Source organism: Sturnira hondurensis, unplaced genomic scaffold (assembly GCF_014824575.4).
Source record: "Sturnira hondurensis isolate 20B ecotype Veracruz unplaced genomic scaffold, ASM1482457v3 Scaffold0006437, whole genome shotgun sequence".
NCBI classification, from domain to species: domain Eukaryota; kingdom Metazoa; phylum Chordata; class Mammalia; order Chiroptera; family Phyllostomidae; genus Sturnira; species Sturnira hondurensis.
Window position 1 is genome coordinate 9,699,759 of NW_028079068.1, and position 19,040 is coordinate 9,718,798.

Sequence of the window (19,040 nt, forward strand, 5' to 3'; positions counted from 1 at the left end):
TCATCTGTGACAGACACTTGGGCTGCTTCCAGATTTTGGCTATTGTAAATAACACTGGAATAAACATAAGGGTGCACATATGCTTTCATCAAATTAGTGTTTCAAGTTTCTTTGGATAAATTGCTGGGTAATAAGATAGTTCCATTTTAATTTTGTGAGGAAACTCCATACTGCTTTCCACAGTGGCTGCACCAATCTGCATCCCCACCAATAGTGCAAAAGGGTTCCTTCCCCTTTCTCCACATCTTTGCCAACACTTGTTGTTTGTTGATTTATTGACAATAGCCATTCTAATAGGTGTGAGGTGGTATCTCACTGAGGTTTTGATTTGTCTTTCTCTGATGATTAGTGATGTTGAATATTTTTTTCATTTGTCTATTGGCCATCCGTATGTCCTCTCTGGAGAAGTGTCCAGGTCCTCTTCCCATTTTTTAATTGGATTGTTGAGTTGTATACATTTTTAAATAAATTTTGGATATTAACATCTAATTAGATGTACTACTGGTAAATAACTTGTCCCATTTAGTAGGTTGTCTTTTCATTTTGTTGGTAATTTCCTTTCCTGTGCTAAAGTTTTTTAGTTTGATGTAGTCCTATTTTGGTTATTTTTTATTTTGTTTCCCTTGCTTGAAGAGATATATCAGAAAAAATATTGCTAAGAGAAATATCAGAGGTTTTACTGCTTATGTGTTCTTCTAGGAGTTTTATAGTTTCAAGTCTAACATTTAAGTCTTTAATAATCCATTTGGAGTTTATTCTTGTGTATGGTGTAAGAAGGTGATCTAGTTTCATTTTTTTGCATGTATCTGTCCAATTTCCCAACACCATTTATTGACTAGATTATCTTTACCACATTGTATGTTCTTGTCTCCTTTGTCAAACATTAATTGATTATAAAAGTGTGGGTTTAGTTCTGGGCTCTCTATTCTGTTCCATTAATCTGTGTCTGTTTTTATGCCAGTACCACGCTGTTTTTATTACTATGGCCTTGTAGTATAGTTTGACATCATATAGCATGATTCCTCCAACTCTGTTCTTCTTTCTCAAGATTACTGCAGCGATTCAGGATCTTTTGTGGTTCCACATAAATTTTGGAATATTTGTTCAAATTCTGTGAAACATACCATTGGTATCTTGGTAAGAATTATACTGAATCTACAGATTGCTTTGGGTACTATGGATAATTCTTCCTATCCATGAACACAGTACGTGTCTCCACTTATTTATTCTTCAGTTTCTTATAGTGTTCTGAGTACAGGTCTTTTACATCCTTGGTTAAATTTATTCCTAGGTATTTTGGTTTTCTAAGCAATTGTGAATGAGATTATTTTCTTCATTTCCTTTTCTGATAGTTCATTATTGATATATAAAAATGCAACTGATTTCTGGATATTTATTTTGTATCCTGCTACTTTACTGAATCCATTTATTAGTTCTAGTCATTTTTTGGCGGAATCTTTACAGTTTTCTATGCACAGTATCGTGTCATCTGCAAATATAATGACAATTTTATTTCTCTCTTTCCAGTTTGGATGCCCTTTTTCCTCCTTCTTCTTATCTGATTGCTGTGACTGGGACTTCCAGTGTTGAATAAGAGAGGAGAAAGTGGACACCCTGTCCTGTTCCTGATCTTAAGGGAAACACCTGTAAATTTTGTCCCTTGAATATGATGCTGACAGTGGGCATGCTATATGTGGCCTTTATTAGGCTGAGATATGTTTCCTCTATTCCCACTCTGATGACAGTTTTTATAAGTGGGTGCTGGATTTTATCAAATGCTTTTCTCTTCATCTATTGATATGATCATGTGGTTTCTATCCTTCATTTTGTTTACGTGGTATATCACATTTATTGATTTGTGAATGTTGTACCGACCTTGCATTCCTGGAATAAATCCCACTGATCGTGATGTATGATCTTTTTAATGTATTGCTGTATCCAGTTTGCTAATAGTTTGTGGAGGATTGGAAAACAATTTCAAATGTTTTACCTCCAACATAATAATTAAACTGTTTGCTCTAACTTTTGTGATCATCAGCCAATTTTTATAACTATCTCAGGTTATTTCAACCTAGCACATTCAGTTTGAGAAAGAGAGAAAATATGCCCTTTACAGGACAGGCATCCACCTAACACAGTATTCTAAATCAGAAGCTTAGTCAGCTTTATATACGAGATACAGAGTAGATTCTTTACATCAACTGGGTAAAAAAAAATCACCTCATTTTTTCTTCATCCAGTCAGAACAGCTGCAGAAACAGAGTAACAGCAGGTGTGATGTGACGGGACAAAAAGTTCAGACAATCTTCCTTTTAGAGTCATTATTTAGAGGATCCACAGAAAGACCTCAATTTAGCTTCATACTGATAAAATGCTGTAAACCTTCAGACCAAGTTCTAGGTCAGACTTAGAAAGAAAAGTGCCACCTCCTGAGCAGCAGCATCGCTGTCTGTACCAAGTATAACTCACTCAGGACACTCACAATCAAGTTATCCTGGATTCATTTTTGCTCTTACCCTTAAGTCATTCACGAAACTGATACTGACAGAGTGTTGTTTAGAATATAAATGTTATTCAGGGCTGGGCAGCTATACTGGACAGCAGTGGAGGAAAGAAACCAAGTCCCTGCTCTCAAATTCTAGTTGGAGAGACAGACCACAGACAAGTACAGCAGGTCCTTGAATAATGCCAATCTGTTAGAACATCAATGAGATGCTACAGGAACTTAAGTCTTATTTATACCATTTAGCCTATGGTAAAATTGGTTTCCTTATACGTCATTTTGCTTAAATTTGCAGAACATATCAAAGATGTTAAATGAGGACTTACTATGTAAGTGTTAATGAAATAATATCAGGTAGTGATAAGTGTTACAAGGACAACAAAAAAGGGGATGTAGTAGGAAGTGACTTGGTGGGAAGAGAAAACTTCAGTAGATGGGAGAAGAAAGGTGATACCTGAGCTAGATTTTGAATAAGGCAAGGTGAATCACACAATGATCTGGGAGAAAAATGTTGTAGGCAAAGGGAAGAGCGAAAGTAGAAGAATAAGCTTGGGTGTTGACAGACGGAAAGTGGGTCGTTTTGGCCATGACTAAGGGGGAGAATGGGAAATGAGGTTGGAAGAGGCAGATTATACTGGGCCTCAGAGGCCATGGCAAAATCTGAATTTGTTTCAAGAAACAGTGGAAAGCCACTAAAGGGCTGAACAAGAGAGTGACAGAACCCGATTTAAGTCTTTAAAAAGACTCCGGCAGCGCTGTCAAGCACAGGCCGCAGCACAGCAAGAGCGGCAGTAAGGAGATCTGGAGAACTGCAACAGGCCATGTGAGAGATGCTACAGGCTTCAGCTAGGGTGTGATGGGAACTGAGAAGAATGGTCAGATTCAGGGAGATTTCAGAGGTGAACTAACATATCTTGCTAATGAATGAGATGTGGTTGATGGGGGAGTGAAGGCAAAACAGGGAAATCAAGGCTTTACTCTCATGATGGAGCCTGAGCAACCAGATGGACAATGGCACCATTAACTAATACCGTTTGGAATGGACAGTGCAGTGGAAGGATTCAAAGGCTCCGTTTCGGGCATGTTCATATTGAGGATTTAACAGTGGTATAAGCTGGAATTTAAGCAGCATGTAGATGGGATATAAAGTCCACAGGACAGGATGAGACCACTTGGAGAGAAACTAAAGATAGAACCCTGGGACATGCCAACATCGATCAGGTGAGAAAAGGAAGAGAAGCCAGCAAAAGAGCTGAGAGGGACAATCCACTGAAGTAGGAAGATATTTCAGAGCGTGCAGGTCACAGACACATAAGCGAAGTCTAATCAACTGTGTGAAATGCTGCTGCAAGACAGGAAAAGGAAGGGGACCTCACAACTGGATTTAGAAAGATCGAGTATATTAATAAAGAAGGTGAGAAAATATGGTTTAAAAAGGCATTTGCTTTTGATTATGTTAACACTTTTTAAACTAAAACACTTCTTAAAAGAAACAGTCTCAGCAAAATTCCTGATGTATACTGATTTATCAGGCTAAGTACATTGTGACTTCCCCTGTAAAAGAAGGAAGGGGGCAATGACTCAGTAAGTGTCCTTCTGAGCGTTCCGTCCTCTTTCCCTGGAGAGGGGAGACTTCCTTGGCAGTACTGTGGTGGGACTCAAAATTTACACGGACAGAGGAGCACCTCAGCCCAAAAGAAACTGAAAGTTTACTCGCCCCACTTGACTATGATGCATCGAAGTCCTAAGTCTCCTTTCCAAACAAACCCCAAGCTAAGAGTTTCTTGAGCTGACCCAAGGGCCCAAGTGAAAGTAAAAACTGCCAACAAAAGGAAGAAACCAATCCATGTCCCCGGTGGGGAGCATTCTTCTGGCATAACATTTTCTTTTCCAAGGTTTCTCCTGTTTTACTACTAATTCACTTTGGTGGTATCACTGAGGGCAAAACTAAGAAAAGTCATCCAAGGCCCACCCACACCTGTGCCACTTGTCTTTGTGTCTCCTCCTCACTTCCCGCCCCTTACCTGGGTCATTTTGTCCACAGAGACTGGAATTCCGTCAATGGTGAGAGGCGGCAGCTCTGAGTTAACCTCCTGTGGCACGGGGGCGTGTTCTGCCAGGGCAGACTCCAGGTCTTCCAGGATCATGCTCTTGTACTTACGCACCTGCAGGGAATTAAGGGCAGAAGTAAACAAGATGCCCAACAACCAGGGAGGGCTGGTGCTAAGCAACCAGCAAGTGGGTGGGGCTGGCCTCCCTCAGCAACTCCAAAGCCCTATGAACAAACTCTTCTACAGTAGCAGATAAAAATACCCACTGACTCCAAAGACATCGCGCTGCACAGAACTAAATGAAAAGATGATGAAATTATAGGTAACAACAGTAGAAAGGAGCCAATGAAAAAGCCTTATAGAAATACTACTTCTCAGGAATGGGATTCATTATGCGGCCTTTTCAAAGCCATTTGATAAAACCATGCTGTGGCAATTAAACGCCAAAATCATTTTCAAGATCACCATAAACTTGTCTCTAAAACTTTTGTTAGTTTCCTGCAAAGCCTACCAAACAGATTGGAGAGATTCAAGTGCACAAGAGGCTAGAATGAAAGGCATCAGAGGAAAAAAAAAAGGTAACCATTGGAGCCGGGTGTCAAAGGTACCACTACAATAAGGCCCATGACCAGAGAGAGCCCCACAGGTCAGGTCCCCCCCTCCTTTCTGTACACCCTGGTGACAAAGATGAAGTTCAAACCCATGATGCCTCTGTGGCTCTGAGAAGACCAGGTCTGAACCAGATACTGCTCTGAGTCCATTCTCTCCATTGCTAGTGAAAAGTCTCTCTAAAGACGGAGAACTAAGCAGCACGTTTGCACACACGCATGCATACACGCATACACACACACACACACACACACACACACACTCTCTCTCTCTCTCTCTCTCTCTCTCTTCTACCAAGAGCAGAAACAGTGGGAGACACTGGATCCTCCAACCATCACTAATAGGTCCACTCACTTACAAGAATGCACAAGGGGATGGGAAAACCTTTGGGGATAACAAGGAAGCCATGGAATTATGAAAATGTGACAACATGGAATAGAAAATAAACTTGCACGCAGGTCTCAAGCCATAAATTCAGGAAAAAACGGGAAGAGAAAAATGAAGTTTACCCAGAAGTTACAACAATGTTTGAGTCCTGGGTTTTCTGCTAAGTGGACTGGACTATCAATCAGGCAGACACGCTTCCTTGTAAGTATTTCACTATTAGGATTAGAAAACAAAGATTCCCAGACTTTACCTCAAGCATGTGGAAAAGTAAAAATTATTGTTGGCCATGAAGTATAACCTTTACAGTTATAAAACCTTCCACGTAGGTCAACAACAAAATGGATAGAACAAAAATAGTGCAAACATGTAGAATCATTATCATTCTAGAAATTCAGTTTTATCATGGTTTCTAATTAAAAAGAAAGTTTCAAAAAATTTTACCTAATTATTTATTGTAACATAAAGCAGCTTGTGTTGACATGGCAACTTTAAAAGACTTCTATTTTCTGCTTTCCAAGTTTCCTTATCCAATGTAGAGTTTTTATACTACCAACCCACAGAAAAACTGAATCTTATGAGCCTAGGTTCTGGTCTTTGAATTTTAATGTATCATCATATTAGTATGTAGGCTCATACAAAGTTAATGATAATAGTATAAAAATAAATTTCATTGTGCTGGAAACACTTGGCACTTGAAGGCAAGAAATCATCAGATAATTACTATATATTAATAATTAGCTAGTTTTAAACAACTTTATCCATTTTTATGGGTGAATAAATTCCAGGGATTCACATCCAGGCATTTAGTTAACTTATCAATGCTATATAATTCCTTAAAATGTCTTGAAATTTTAAAAAAATGCTGGTAGAGCAGCCCTCAGAGTAATTTACAACAAAACAACTCCAGGTATCAAAGTTAATAACGTGAAGTAGGAGGTGAGAGAGAGCACGTATCAAAGGAAAGAGCATATAGAAAAAATCTGGTGGAGAGATGAAGCAGAGTTTGCGCAAAGAGAGTGAACACAGCCTCCTGAACAGAGAGAAGCTGGGAGTAGGGCAGGATGAGGCCGGAGACAGGTGGGAGGTCAAGGAGCAAACTCCTACTAGCTAACAAGTGATGGACACCACCATTATTAGCTAGGGCTATGGCAATGGAAATAGAGAAAAGTGGGCAATTCAAGAGATTTAGGAAAGGAATGGAGAACAAAAATAATGAATAAGGTGTGGAATGAAGGAGAGAGGAGGGAGGTGTCAAAAATGGTTCTAAGTTTCTGACGTGTCTAACTAAATGACGGAGACAGATACTGGAAACAGACGTTAATTATTTCTTGGTGGGAAGAAGATTTAAATTTAGTTTTGCTGAACTTGAGGTACTATTAAAATATCCAGGAGGAGATTTTTCTCTTTCATGTTTTCTTTTGGTCACAACCTTTGGAAGTATTTTTGTGTGTTTTATGTTATTTGTATCTTCAATATGTATGAAAATAACTTTTCTTTCTTCTTAAAAAACTACATATAAACATATGCACATATAAATGAAATTTCTCACTTTAATTCCTATGATCTTTAACTCCATCACTCCCTCACCCCCTCAAGGTGCTCTGATTACCCTCTTCTCTTAGTTCAGTACGTCTGACCAGGAGGGAAAAAGGGGAGGTGATCTTCGCTGTTCACCAGTACCAGAATAATGCCCTTTAAACTGCCTCTTTCCCTCCCCAGAAAGAAGCTGATAGTAGCTCCAGTGAGTGCTTGTTTTTAAACAACCATCCTGACCTTTCACAGGACTGTGGAGAACTGAAAGCTAGTTCTACTTCCTCACCCATAGAAGAGAAGGCAATGACTGAGAAAATGAGGTTAAATTTGGCCTTGGCTGATGTGACTCAGTGGACTGAGCATTGTCCTGCGAACTGAAAGGTCACCAGTTTGATCCCCAGTCTGGCACATGCCTAGGTTACTGGCCAGGTCTCCAGTTGGGGGGCATATCAGAAGCAACTAGTTGATGTTTCTATCCCTCCCCACTCTCTAAAAATAAATAAGTAAAATCTTAACAGAAAAGAAAATGAGAATAAATTTGAAATCCCATATTAATGCCCTGGACAAACCTATGAAATACAAGTCTCTATCACCTTGAATACAAACTTGGGTGTATTCAAGATGAATCTTGGCTATTATTCAGATGTTGGGGAATCTTGGGCAACTCATTTAACCTTTCTGAGCAAGTATTCTCATTTGCAAAGTGAAAATAATAATATACCTACATCTCAGGGCTACTGACAGAATTACTGAGAATCTGTATTACTGTTAAGGTTTATATATAAATCTGCCATACTAAACAAGCATTAGTTACAACAATCCTCTGCACTCTATTAAAAGCCTAGTAAATTTTTTAAACCCCCCCTAAAAAACTCTTAAAACAATAAACAATCTGAAATCTGAAATCCACATTCCAAAGATGCACAGTCCTACTGAATTTTAATTTTTCCAGAGTTGTCAGCAGCCTCCAACTAGAAGAGCAAAAAGGAAGAGAATAATCACGGCTTCATGAAGCCACCCCGACACCATCATTATGATTCCTTTTTGTTCTTCACTAATATATCCAATTAGGTGTTCATATCCAAAGTTTATGAAGAACTTATGTAACTCCACAAACAAATCAATCAAAAAACCCCAATCCAATTAAAAAAAATGGGAAGAGGACTTGAATAGACACTTCTCCAAAGAGCACATAAAGATGGCCAACAGACATATGAAAAGATGCTCAATGTCACTAACCATCAGAGAAATGTGAATTAAAACCACAATGGGATATCACCTCACACCTGTCAGAATGGCCATCATCAATAAGTCAACAAACAGTAAGTGCTGGCGAGGATGTGGAGAAAATGCAACCCTCATGTACTGTTGGTGGGAATGCAGACTGGTGCACCCACTGTGGAAAACAGTACAAAGTAGCCTCAAAAAATTAAAAATGAAACCCAGTGATTCCACTTCTGGGAATGTATCCAAAGAAACCAAAAACACTAATTTGAAAGAATATATGCACCTTTATGTTCACTGCAGCACTATTTACAATAGCCAAGATTTGGAAGCAGCCCAAGTGTCCGTAAGTGTATGAGTGGATAAAAAAACGGTGGTACAGTTCTACAATGGAATACTACTTGGCCATAAAAAGGGAAATCTTACCCTTTGTGACAGCATAGATGGACCTGAAGAGCATTATGCTACATGAAATAAGATAGTCATAGAAAGACAAGTACCATATGAGGCCCTGAGATGGGAATTGGACCAGCAACCCCTCTTGGTTCTCAGGCTGGCACTCAATCTGCTAAGCCACACCAGCCAGGGCGGTAATCTTTTATATTAACTTTATTACTTCTATTATTCAGATCTCAATATTCTTATTTATATTTTTCTTCCTTGAGCTGACAAAGAAATTGAAATCTACTACTACCACTGTGGTTTCTTTTTAGTTGGTTTTTTTTTTAAGATTTCTAACTTTTTGATGTACATCCTTTGCCTTAATGTTATTTGAGGCATAAAAGGTTCATTATAAATTAATACTGCTTATCAATACTAAATGACCTCTGGTTCTCAGTTAATACCCATTTGGCTTGAGAATTTGGCTTTGTCTGATATTAACAATGCAATCCATGATTCATTTTTTAAAAAGATTTTATTTATTTATCTTTAGAGGGGAAGGGAAGGAGAGAGGGAGAGAAACATTGATGTATGGTTGCCTCTTGTACATCCTCTGCTGGGAATTGGCCTGCAACCCAGGCATGTGCCCTGACTGGGAATCGAACCTCAATCCTTTGGTTCACAGGCCTGCACTCAATCCACTGAGCCACACCAGCCCGGGCTCCATGATTCATTTTTGTAGGTATTTGTCTGACATAACTTTTACATTTAACATTTTTAACACCTTTATTAAGATAGAAATCACACTTCTGATTTCTGGCCAAGATGGAGGTGTAGGTAGAAACCCTTCGCTTCCTTGTACAATCAAAAGAAGGATAACAACCAATCTAAAATCAACAAACCACCAACAGCACCAGAAAATCAAACTTCATGGAACTCTGACAACCAAGGAATTAAAGAAAAAATCCACCAGAACGACCAGACCACTAAGGCGGCAGACACTCAGAAAAACCTAGCTGATGCAGCAGACCATGGGGGCAGGGCTGGCTGCAGCCAGGTGGGCTGTGCAGGAGAGGCTGACTTAAGTGGAAACTGAGACTCAGAGTTGGCTGTGGACTAAGGCAGGGGTTGCCCCAGTGGGAGAAACACCCGGTCTCACACTAGTTTGTTGAAAAGTGTGGTAGAGAGGAGCAGGCGAGCAGCAATGTTCCCTTTCTGGCCCCACCCCTACAGTCAGCGCAGCAGCACAGCACAGAGAGTTGCCCTGCCTGGGTGAATATTTAAGGTCCTGCCCCCTTACAACTTATCAGCTGTGCCAAGACAAAGAAATACGTCCCAAATGAAAGGACAGAGCAAAACCTCAGAAAAAGAGCTAAGCGAGGAGCTTGCCAACCTATCTGATGGGGAATTTAAAGCCCTAGTAATCAAAATGCCCACAGAACTGATGAGCTTGGTTGAAAAATAAAAAAAAACAAATGAAGGATACTCAAAGTGAAATAAAGCAAAATATTCAGTGAATCAACAGTGACAGGAAGGAAACCAGGACTCAAAGCAATGATTTGAAACAAAAGGAAAAAATAAACATCTAATGGGAACAAAATGAAGAAACAAGAATTCAAAAGTGTGAAGAGAGTCTTACAAAACTCTGGGACAACCTGAAACGTTCCAATGTCTGAATTATAGGGGTGCCAGAAGGAGAAGAATAGCAGCAAGAAATTGAAAGCTTATTTGAACAAATATTGAAGGAAAAATCCCCCAATCTGGTGAAGGACTCTCCAGGAAGCCCAGAGTCCCAAAGAATTTGTACCCCAAAAAGAATACACCAAGGCACATCATGGTTAAGTTACCCAAGATTAAAAATAAAAAGATAAAAAGAAAGATAAAAAGAAAGCAGCAAGAGAAAAGGAGACAGTTACCTACAAAGGAGTTCCCATAAGGCTAGCTGATTTCTCAAAAACAAAAACAAAACCAAAAACAAACAAACAAAAAAACCATGCAGGCAAGAAGGGGCTGGAAAGAAGTATTTGAAGTCATGAAAGGCAAGGACCTACATCCAAGATTGCTCTAACAAAGCTACCATTTAAAATGGAAGGGCAGATAAAGTGCTTCCCAGGGAAGGTCAAGTTAAAGGAGTTCATCATCAACAAGCCATTATTATATGAAATGTTAAAGGAATTTATCTAAAAAAAATTAAAAATATGAACAGTAAAATGACAAACTCACAACTATCAACAAATGAACCTAAAAGGAAAGAAAAACAATGAAAACAAAAACTAAGCAAACAACCAAAACAGAAACAGGATCAGAGAAATGGACATCACAGGGAGGTATTTCCGTGGGAAGGGGGAAGGGAGGAATGGGGGGAAAAGGTACAGGGAGGAAGAAGCATGACTGGCAGGCATGAAATAGACGGGGAGAGATAAAAATGGTTATAGGAAACAGAGGACTCAAAGAACTTATATGTACAACCCATGGACATGAACTAAAAAATACAAGTGGTGGGGAGGGGGGAAATGCTGGAGGGTTGAGGGGGCAGGGCGGAGGGGGGATAAAGGGGGAAAAATTGGGAGAACTATAATAGCATAACAAAAAATACTTAAAAAAAGAGAGGAGAGAAGGTTGTAATTAGATCAGGATGCTGCTCTGTGGACAATAAAAATGCAGTACAAAAAGACAGAATTCACATACCACACATACTAGTTTCCTAGGGCTGCCACAAAGCACCACAATCTCAGTGGTTTAAAACAGAAGTCCATTCTCTTAGTTTCACTGGGCTAGAGATAAGGTTGTTGGCAGGGCTAGTCCTTCTAGAAGCTCCAGGAGAGAATCCACTTCCTTGTCTAGCTGCTGTCTAGCCTATACTCCTTGGTTCTTGACTCCTTCCTTGCATTCAACCTTGTGTTTTCAACAACACATTGCCTACAACTGTATTAATCTCCCTTTGGCTCCCTCTTATAAAAGATAATGTGATAACCCTGACCTGTGTGGTGAATTTGGTTGGGTGTTGTCCCACAAGTTGAAAGGTCACCGGTTCGATATCCGGTCAGGGCACAGGCCTGGATTGTGGGTTTGGTCCCCAGTGAGGGTATATGTACAGGTTCAGTCCCTGGTAAGGGTGCATGTATGAGGCAACCAATGTTTCTCTTTTACATTGATGTTTCTCTTCCTCTTTCTTCTTCCCTTCCCCTCTCTCTAAAAATAAATAAAATCTTTGAACAAAACAAAACAAAACAAAAGATTTGTGATATGATGGAAGGCGACTTGACTTGGGGTGGTAATCACAAAGTAAAATCTACAGATGACGTATTGTAGAACTATATACCTGGAACCTATATAAGTTTATTAACCAACATCAGCTCAACAAATTGAATAAAAAATATCAATCAAGCAATCAATCAATAAGGAAGACACTGTGATAAGTTTAGGGCCTATCTTGATAATTCAGGGCAATCTCCCTGTTGCAAGATCCTTAATTTAACCATGCCTGCAAAGTCATCTTTGTCTTATAAGGCAACACTCAAAGGTTCTAGGAACTGGACCCTGTTATATATAGGGGCCATTCATTATAGAGTAGGGCAAAAGTAGGTTTGTAGTTTTAAGTGTGTGAAACATAGTTTATTCTTGTATTATTAGTTATTAATTATTGTATTATTTTCCATACCAACTGCTGTAAACCTACTTTTGCCCTATCCTGTATTCAGCCTACCACAGCATTTAAAGTGTACAATTCAATCTTTTTTAGTATATCTGTAGAATGTGCAATCATCATCATAACCTAATTCTAGAACATTTTTAGCCTCCCTAAAAGAAACTCCACACGCATTGGCTGTGAGTCTCCACCCCTTCCTTTCCCTTCTCCAAGCTGGCAACCACTACGCTACTCTCCATCTCTAGAGATTTGCCTATTCTGGACACTACATATAAATGGAATCAGACAATATGTGGTATTTTATGACTAGGTTCTTTCACTTAACACAATGTTTTCAAGGCTCACACATAACTGTTGTATTTATCAAGACTTGATTACTTTTTATTGCTGGATAAAAGCAGTTATTATACGGATAAAAGCACATTTTTATTTATCCATCGTTCAGTTGATGAACATCTGGGTTGTTTCCACTTTGTGGCTGTTGTGTAAATGCTGCTACTACGGAAATTCTATGAATATTGTGTTTAAGTTTTTGTGCATAAGCTTTACTGCTAATGAACATTATGTGCACAAGTTTTATTTTCAGTTCTTTTGGGTAAACTCAGGAGCTGGGTCATGTGGTACATTTAACATTTTGAGAAATTGCCAAACTGTTTTCCAAAGTACCTACATCACTCCACATTCTCAACAGCAATGTACGGGGGTTCCAACTTCTCCACATCCTTACCAGTACTTACTATTGTCCATCTTTTTGACCACAGTCATCCCAGTAAGTGTGAAGTGGTATCTCATTGCAGTTTTGATTTTCGTTTCCTTAATGACTAATGGTTATTAATTATAAGTGCTCATGTGCTTCCTGTCCATTTCTTTACCTTCTTTGGAGAAATATGTACTTAGATTTTCCGCCATTTGAAAACTGGGTTGTCTTTTTATTGTTGAGTGATGAGAGTTCTTTATATATTCTGGATACAAGTTCTTTACCAGATGTATGACTTACAAATATCTCTTCCCATTCTGTGGATCCTATTCATTTTCTGAATGATATCATTTGCAGCTACTTGGAGCATCTGTGAGTCACTACGAATGTGCCACACCAACAGGGTTGGGGTTTGATTTGGATGATCATTCCAATCTGAAAGAAAATCTTTGTCTTTGGCAAGGGAGTTTAACTCATTTATATTTATGGTTTATAACAGAATTAATCTCACTTATATTACTTTGTTCTATACTTTGTGTTTTATTTTGTTTTTAATTCCTTCCCATGTTTTCTGTCTTTTGTACATAGCCTTGGTTTTTCTTTTTTCCCCCTTAGGGTTCTGAAGCCATATTCTGCTACCTATTCTACTGGCATCCATTCTTTAGCCACACTCATCGTCAGTCAACTGAAAACTACTCCTTCCTGCCTCAGCCTAGTCTATCACAGGGCTGTTCGTTCTTGTTTCACAAAATCTATGTATCTTTTTGTATTCTAGGGACAATCCCACAGTCTCCTAAAACTTTCTTTTGGGGTTTTCGGTGAGCAGTTTTTTAGAGGTATTTTTCTGAGTTTCCTAGGTGAGTCTTTTTCATGGATTACATCAGTAGTATAATATTTAAAATTGTTAATCCTGAAGAAGGTAAGATACGCCCAGATTTCATGTCTATCAACAGTCTGATGCTAAAAACAGCTGGCTGGGAACTATTTTGAACTAGAAGCTTTCTACCATATTCCTTTAAGGAAAGGTCCTAACATGTATCCCATAATTTGGGGGAAACCTCAAAACAAAACTCAAAAACTTTAAGGAAGAACCACAACACCATATGTGTGAATAAAAAAAGTATTATAAGTAACAAAATCTCAGATGATTACTAAATCTGAATCCTTGAAATATCCATATTCAATATGGGAGAAACCTAATAAATGCCATTTTATGGGAATAAATGTTTTTTTTTTGAAGGGAATACTTTTAATTTGAAAAATACATATCTACAAAATTCCTGTAGAAAACACCAAACTTAGTAGTTACATTGGGGAAAAAAACCCTCCTTTAAACCTGGGAACACCACCAAGAGGCCCTCTCCTGCCATTTGCATTTAGCATTGCGCTGGTAATCACAGCTAGTTCTAGTCCAGAAGAGCTGTGTGAAAAGGGGTGGGGAGGAACAAATACAATCATGATTATTCACAGATGAGTGTGACTGTGTAAGTAAACAGTTCAAAATTATCTATATACAAATTAAATGTTTTTCTTATAAAAACAAAATTCGATTTAAATCTGGACAGACTATTACTCTATTAATGATTCAGTGTTATTTCAGCCAGAGAAAGAATGGTTCATGTAATGTAAGTGAATAATGTTTTTATGAAGTTATCTGCAGACAGGTATGCGACCCAAGCATTTAACTATGTTAAAAACTGAAGCAGTATTAAGTCAAATCTTTAAATGTAAGAGATTTTAAATAGGCAACTCAAATATCAGCAATGAATAAAATGCACCCAGCATTGCTTCATGAAGTTTACATCTCAGAATTATCTACCATTTTTGTTTCTGACATAAATCAGCAAATTTTCTTATAAAATTCTGCATTGTCTTTTTAACAAACACAGCACCATTTTTTTCCATTGCATCTGGTGAAGTAAAATACCTTGTTATAGGAAATAGAAATGGAAATAATAATTTTTATTTTGATGTGCATAAAGTAGTTTGAAACCCACTCCCATCCTGGATGGGAGGAGGACAGTTGTAACTGCCATGCCCCACAGAAGGACCACAAGAACATGAAGGACAACCCACAGAAAGCAACGGGAACCCGACGGCACAGCTCAGCTCTCTTACCACATTCTCCAAAGGTGCTGCACCGAACACTTTAAAGACAGGGTTGGGTTTGGAAGGTGAGATACAGAGGACAATAGCTTGCTGTCCCACTCGAGTAGTATATTCATCTAATGTGGCTCGAAGTTTCCTGAATCAGAGAATGAAAAGAGAATAAAATCAGTTAAAAAAGAGAAAAATTACAGTGACTGACACAGACACAAAATTTACTTTGACGAGACCCTCTACTCTGATTAGACACATTTGTCTACTCTTTCAAGAAACGGGTGAGTCATGCCAAGTCAAATGATGTGAAGCCGGCGCACCTAAAGCAAAGTTTTCTGTCTTTCTCCAAAAGCACATACTATTGTGTCTATGTCCCTTAGAGCAAATACACCTGTACTTCTATAAATTATGCATTCTGATTCTTCCTGCCTGCACTACCATTAATGAGGAGAACTGGCCACTGAGCGACATATAACCTCTCTGTTGCTGAAGGCGACTGTTCAGTACTTTTCAAGTTTTCCCTGTAGTTTCTTACGATCTTCTTATGTTCTTAATCTAGACTGTATTTTCTAGCTTTTTTCATGTATCATTTACAGAGACTGGCACTCTATTTGGAATCAACATTCCAATAAACACAAGAAATTTTAGATATAATATCTGAACACTATAAGAAAAAACTCCTGGAACATTTTCTAAATTTCTCATCACATATGAATACATGTTATGCAACCTATCAAAATGTTAAGTCCTCCACGCAGCACACTTAATATACTAATCTTTGTCACCTAAAACTCTGAAGGAGAAATAAAAATGAGCATAAGACAACATACCAATCAAGAAATTTGGCAGCATTTCCTGAAGGAATGGTCTATACTATATTCACTGTCTCCAGTTCCTGTCTCCATTCTCTCTCTTAAAGATACTCCAATCCTTTCACCACTCCTACCACTTTGAAAATGTCCTTGTCAAGTTCAAACATAACCTCCATGTTGCTAAACCTAAAGGTCAATTTGCATCTTATTCAATCTGTCAGCATCATTTGACAGTGCTGATTACACACCCTCTTTCTTGAAACACTTTGGGTACTTGGTTTCCAGGATACCACTGTCTTGGTTTTCCTCCTGGTTGCTCCTTAGAGTCCTATGCCAATTCCTTTCACCTCTCCAACCTCTAAGGGTAGAATGCTTCAGGTCTAAGTCCACACTTGCTCCTCAGGTGATCTCTTTCAGTCTCCTGGTTTCAAATACTACCTATATAGCTTATATCTCCAGCTAAGATCTTACCTTTGAATTCCAGACTCATATATCCAACTGCTTATTCTGTATCTCTGCTTAATGGTTAAGAGGTATCATAAACTCAACCAAAACCAAATTCCTGATTCTGCCCTCACTCCCTTGCCTGCTCCTCTTCCAGTGTCATCTCAATCCTTCTAGTAACCAGAACAAAAACCTTGAGGTCAACCTTCAGTCCTGTTTTCCTGTCACATCCCACATCCAATCCATCAGTGAAGCACGCTGGAGCTGGCTTTTGAAATACAACCAGAACTTTACCACCTCTTACCACCTCTGCTGCTGCCACATTAGCTTTAAGATGCTATCATGTCTTCTTGCCAGGATCACTACATCAACCTCCTAACTGGTCTCCCTGCTTCTAATCTTAATACTCCCAGAATCTATTGTCCATACTGTAGTCTGAGTGACCCTTTTAAAACTTCAGTCAGATCATATTTTCTTTGGGCCAAAGCCTTCATTGACTTCCCACCTCATTCAGAGTCAAAGTCAAAGTCCCTATATTAGACAAAGACCATGATGTGGCTCTCCACTACTGCTGACCATATCTCCTCTCAGTATCTCCTTAGCTATTCCTCAAACATGACTACCACGTTCCTTTCCACTCCAGAACCTTCGTCTCGCTATTCCCTACTTCCCTAGGGGAAAAGCTCTTTCCTTAGGTATGGACATGGTTGCCTTTTCACTTACTTCAAGTCTCTGTTCAAAAGTTGTCTTATCAAAGAGGATTCCCTGGAATATCCCTATAAAAAAGAGAAACCACTATATTCCTGCCATCCCCTAACCTTTCTGTTATTCTTACTCCACTTAATTTTCTTCCATAGTCCTTATCACCATCTGAAATACTACATATCTGTTTAGTTTCTTTTTCCCTTCACTAGAATATAAGCTCTTTAATAGAATTTATTTCGTTCATTATTATGTTTCCAAGGCCTAGAACAATGCCTGGCACACATGAAGTATATAGATTTTCTATTAATTAATTAATGTGATACCATACATCTGTTACTCATTTTTTTAAAAATATTTTATTTATTTATCTTTAGAGGGGAAGGGAAGGAGAGAGGAAGGAAACATCAATGTATGGTTGCTTCTGGTGCATCCCCTGCAGGGAACTGACCCCTGCCGGAAACTGGCCTGCAACCCAAGCATGTGCCCTGACTGGGAATCGAACCGCGATCGTCTGGTTCGCAGACCCGTGCTCAATCCACTGAGCTACACCAGCCAGGGCTTGTTACTCATTTTTTTAAATTTTATTTTATTTATTTATCTTTAGAGGGGAAGGAAAGGAGAGAAGGAAAGAAGTATCAATGTATGGTTGCCTTTTGTGCATCCCCTGCTGGGAGTTGGCCTGCAGGGAACTGGCTTGCAACCCAGGCACGTGCCCTGACTGGGAATCAAACCACGATCGTGTGGTTCGCAGGCCCATGCTCAATCCACTGAGCTACACCAGCCAGGGCTTGTTACTCATATTTCTAGTGCACTTATTTAATTTTGTAAGAGTACTTTAAAGTGTAATTCTGTTATCAAGAGATCTAACTTGCTATCCTTGGTAAACCTCATAATGTATGTTCCATGTCATCCACACCATGAAAGGTTTGAGAAATAGCAACAATATGGATAACAATGCCCTCACCGAAGCAAACGTGTTTGCTGTCTCTTCCGGATAGAAGGGTTAGACTCAAATACATGAGGCCGTTTCCGCTTCTTTCCTGTTGCCACAGCAGCAGCAGCAGCCATTCCCACAGGACCTGAAACAACAATGTACGTGCTAAGATTAGGCAGAGCCTATTAACTATATAAGACAGAACACAATTAAAGGCACGAAAAAGATAGCATTTATTTCCTAATATGTTATCAATAATATAAAAGGTTCCTGATATTATCAATATACTTCATTATTGTTTTATGTGAATGACATTTTAATTTACCAGTAAGACTTAAAAATGAATCTTTTAAAAAGTATATGACATGCCTCCCCACCACACATGAGCTAGAATTTTATATAATATTTTTTGTCTTGTTTTGCCATCATGCCCCTACTGTTAAGAAAATATTCTCAGAGGTGCTGAATGTAACTGCGGCATTGACAGGAAGCTTGCCAAAACAAAAAAAAATTACAGATTTCAAATTTCATTTCCACCCCTGTGCCCCTCTTTTCACTACCCTAAGACATTGGACAAGTTAAGGGAGTCAGAGATAATCACTCATAGTTAGAAATCCAACACCTCCTACAGGAGGAGTATCTGGGTATCATCGTAATTAGAAAACTCTGTCCTTTACCATACAGTATTGTTACACACAGGCACAGTGTTGCACAGCAGATCCCTACGACTTACTCATCTTGCATTACCGAGACTTCATACCTGCTGAAGAGCAGCTCCCCATTTCCACTCCCCAGTCCCTGGCAACCACCATTCTACTCTCTGCTTCTACGAATTTGACTAGTTTAGAAAGGGGACGGAGTGGAATCACGCACTATCTCTCCATCTATAACTGGTTTATTTCACTTAGCATAATGCCCTCAAGGTTCACCTACACTTGCATGTAGCAGAATTTCCTTTTTCAAAGATAAATAATATTCCTCTGTGTGTGTGTGTGTGTGTGTGTGTGTGTG

The 19,040-nt window shown here is 38.9% G+C and overlaps 1 protein-coding gene across 6 annotated transcripts in view; it reads right to left on the bottom strand.

The window, feature by feature from the left end:
* The window catches only part of NRF1 (nuclear respiratory factor 1), a 138,083-nt gene that overhangs the window by 57,924 nt on the left and 61,119 nt on the right, over window positions 1–19,040 (bottom strand). For all 6 annotated transcript variants that reach the window (XM_037049210.1, XM_037049209.1, XM_037049211.1 and 3 more), the window contains 3 exons: window positions 18,060–18,174; window positions 15,153–15,279; window positions 4,528–4,668 (listed from right to left, as the gene is read on the bottom strand). In XM_037049210.1, the coding sequence (XP_036905105.1) occupies window positions 4,528–4,668; window positions 15,153–15,279; window positions 18,060–18,174 (383 nt within the window). The remainder of the gene's footprint in view (window positions 1–4,527; window positions 4,669–15,152; window positions 15,280–18,059; window positions 18,175–19,040) is intronic.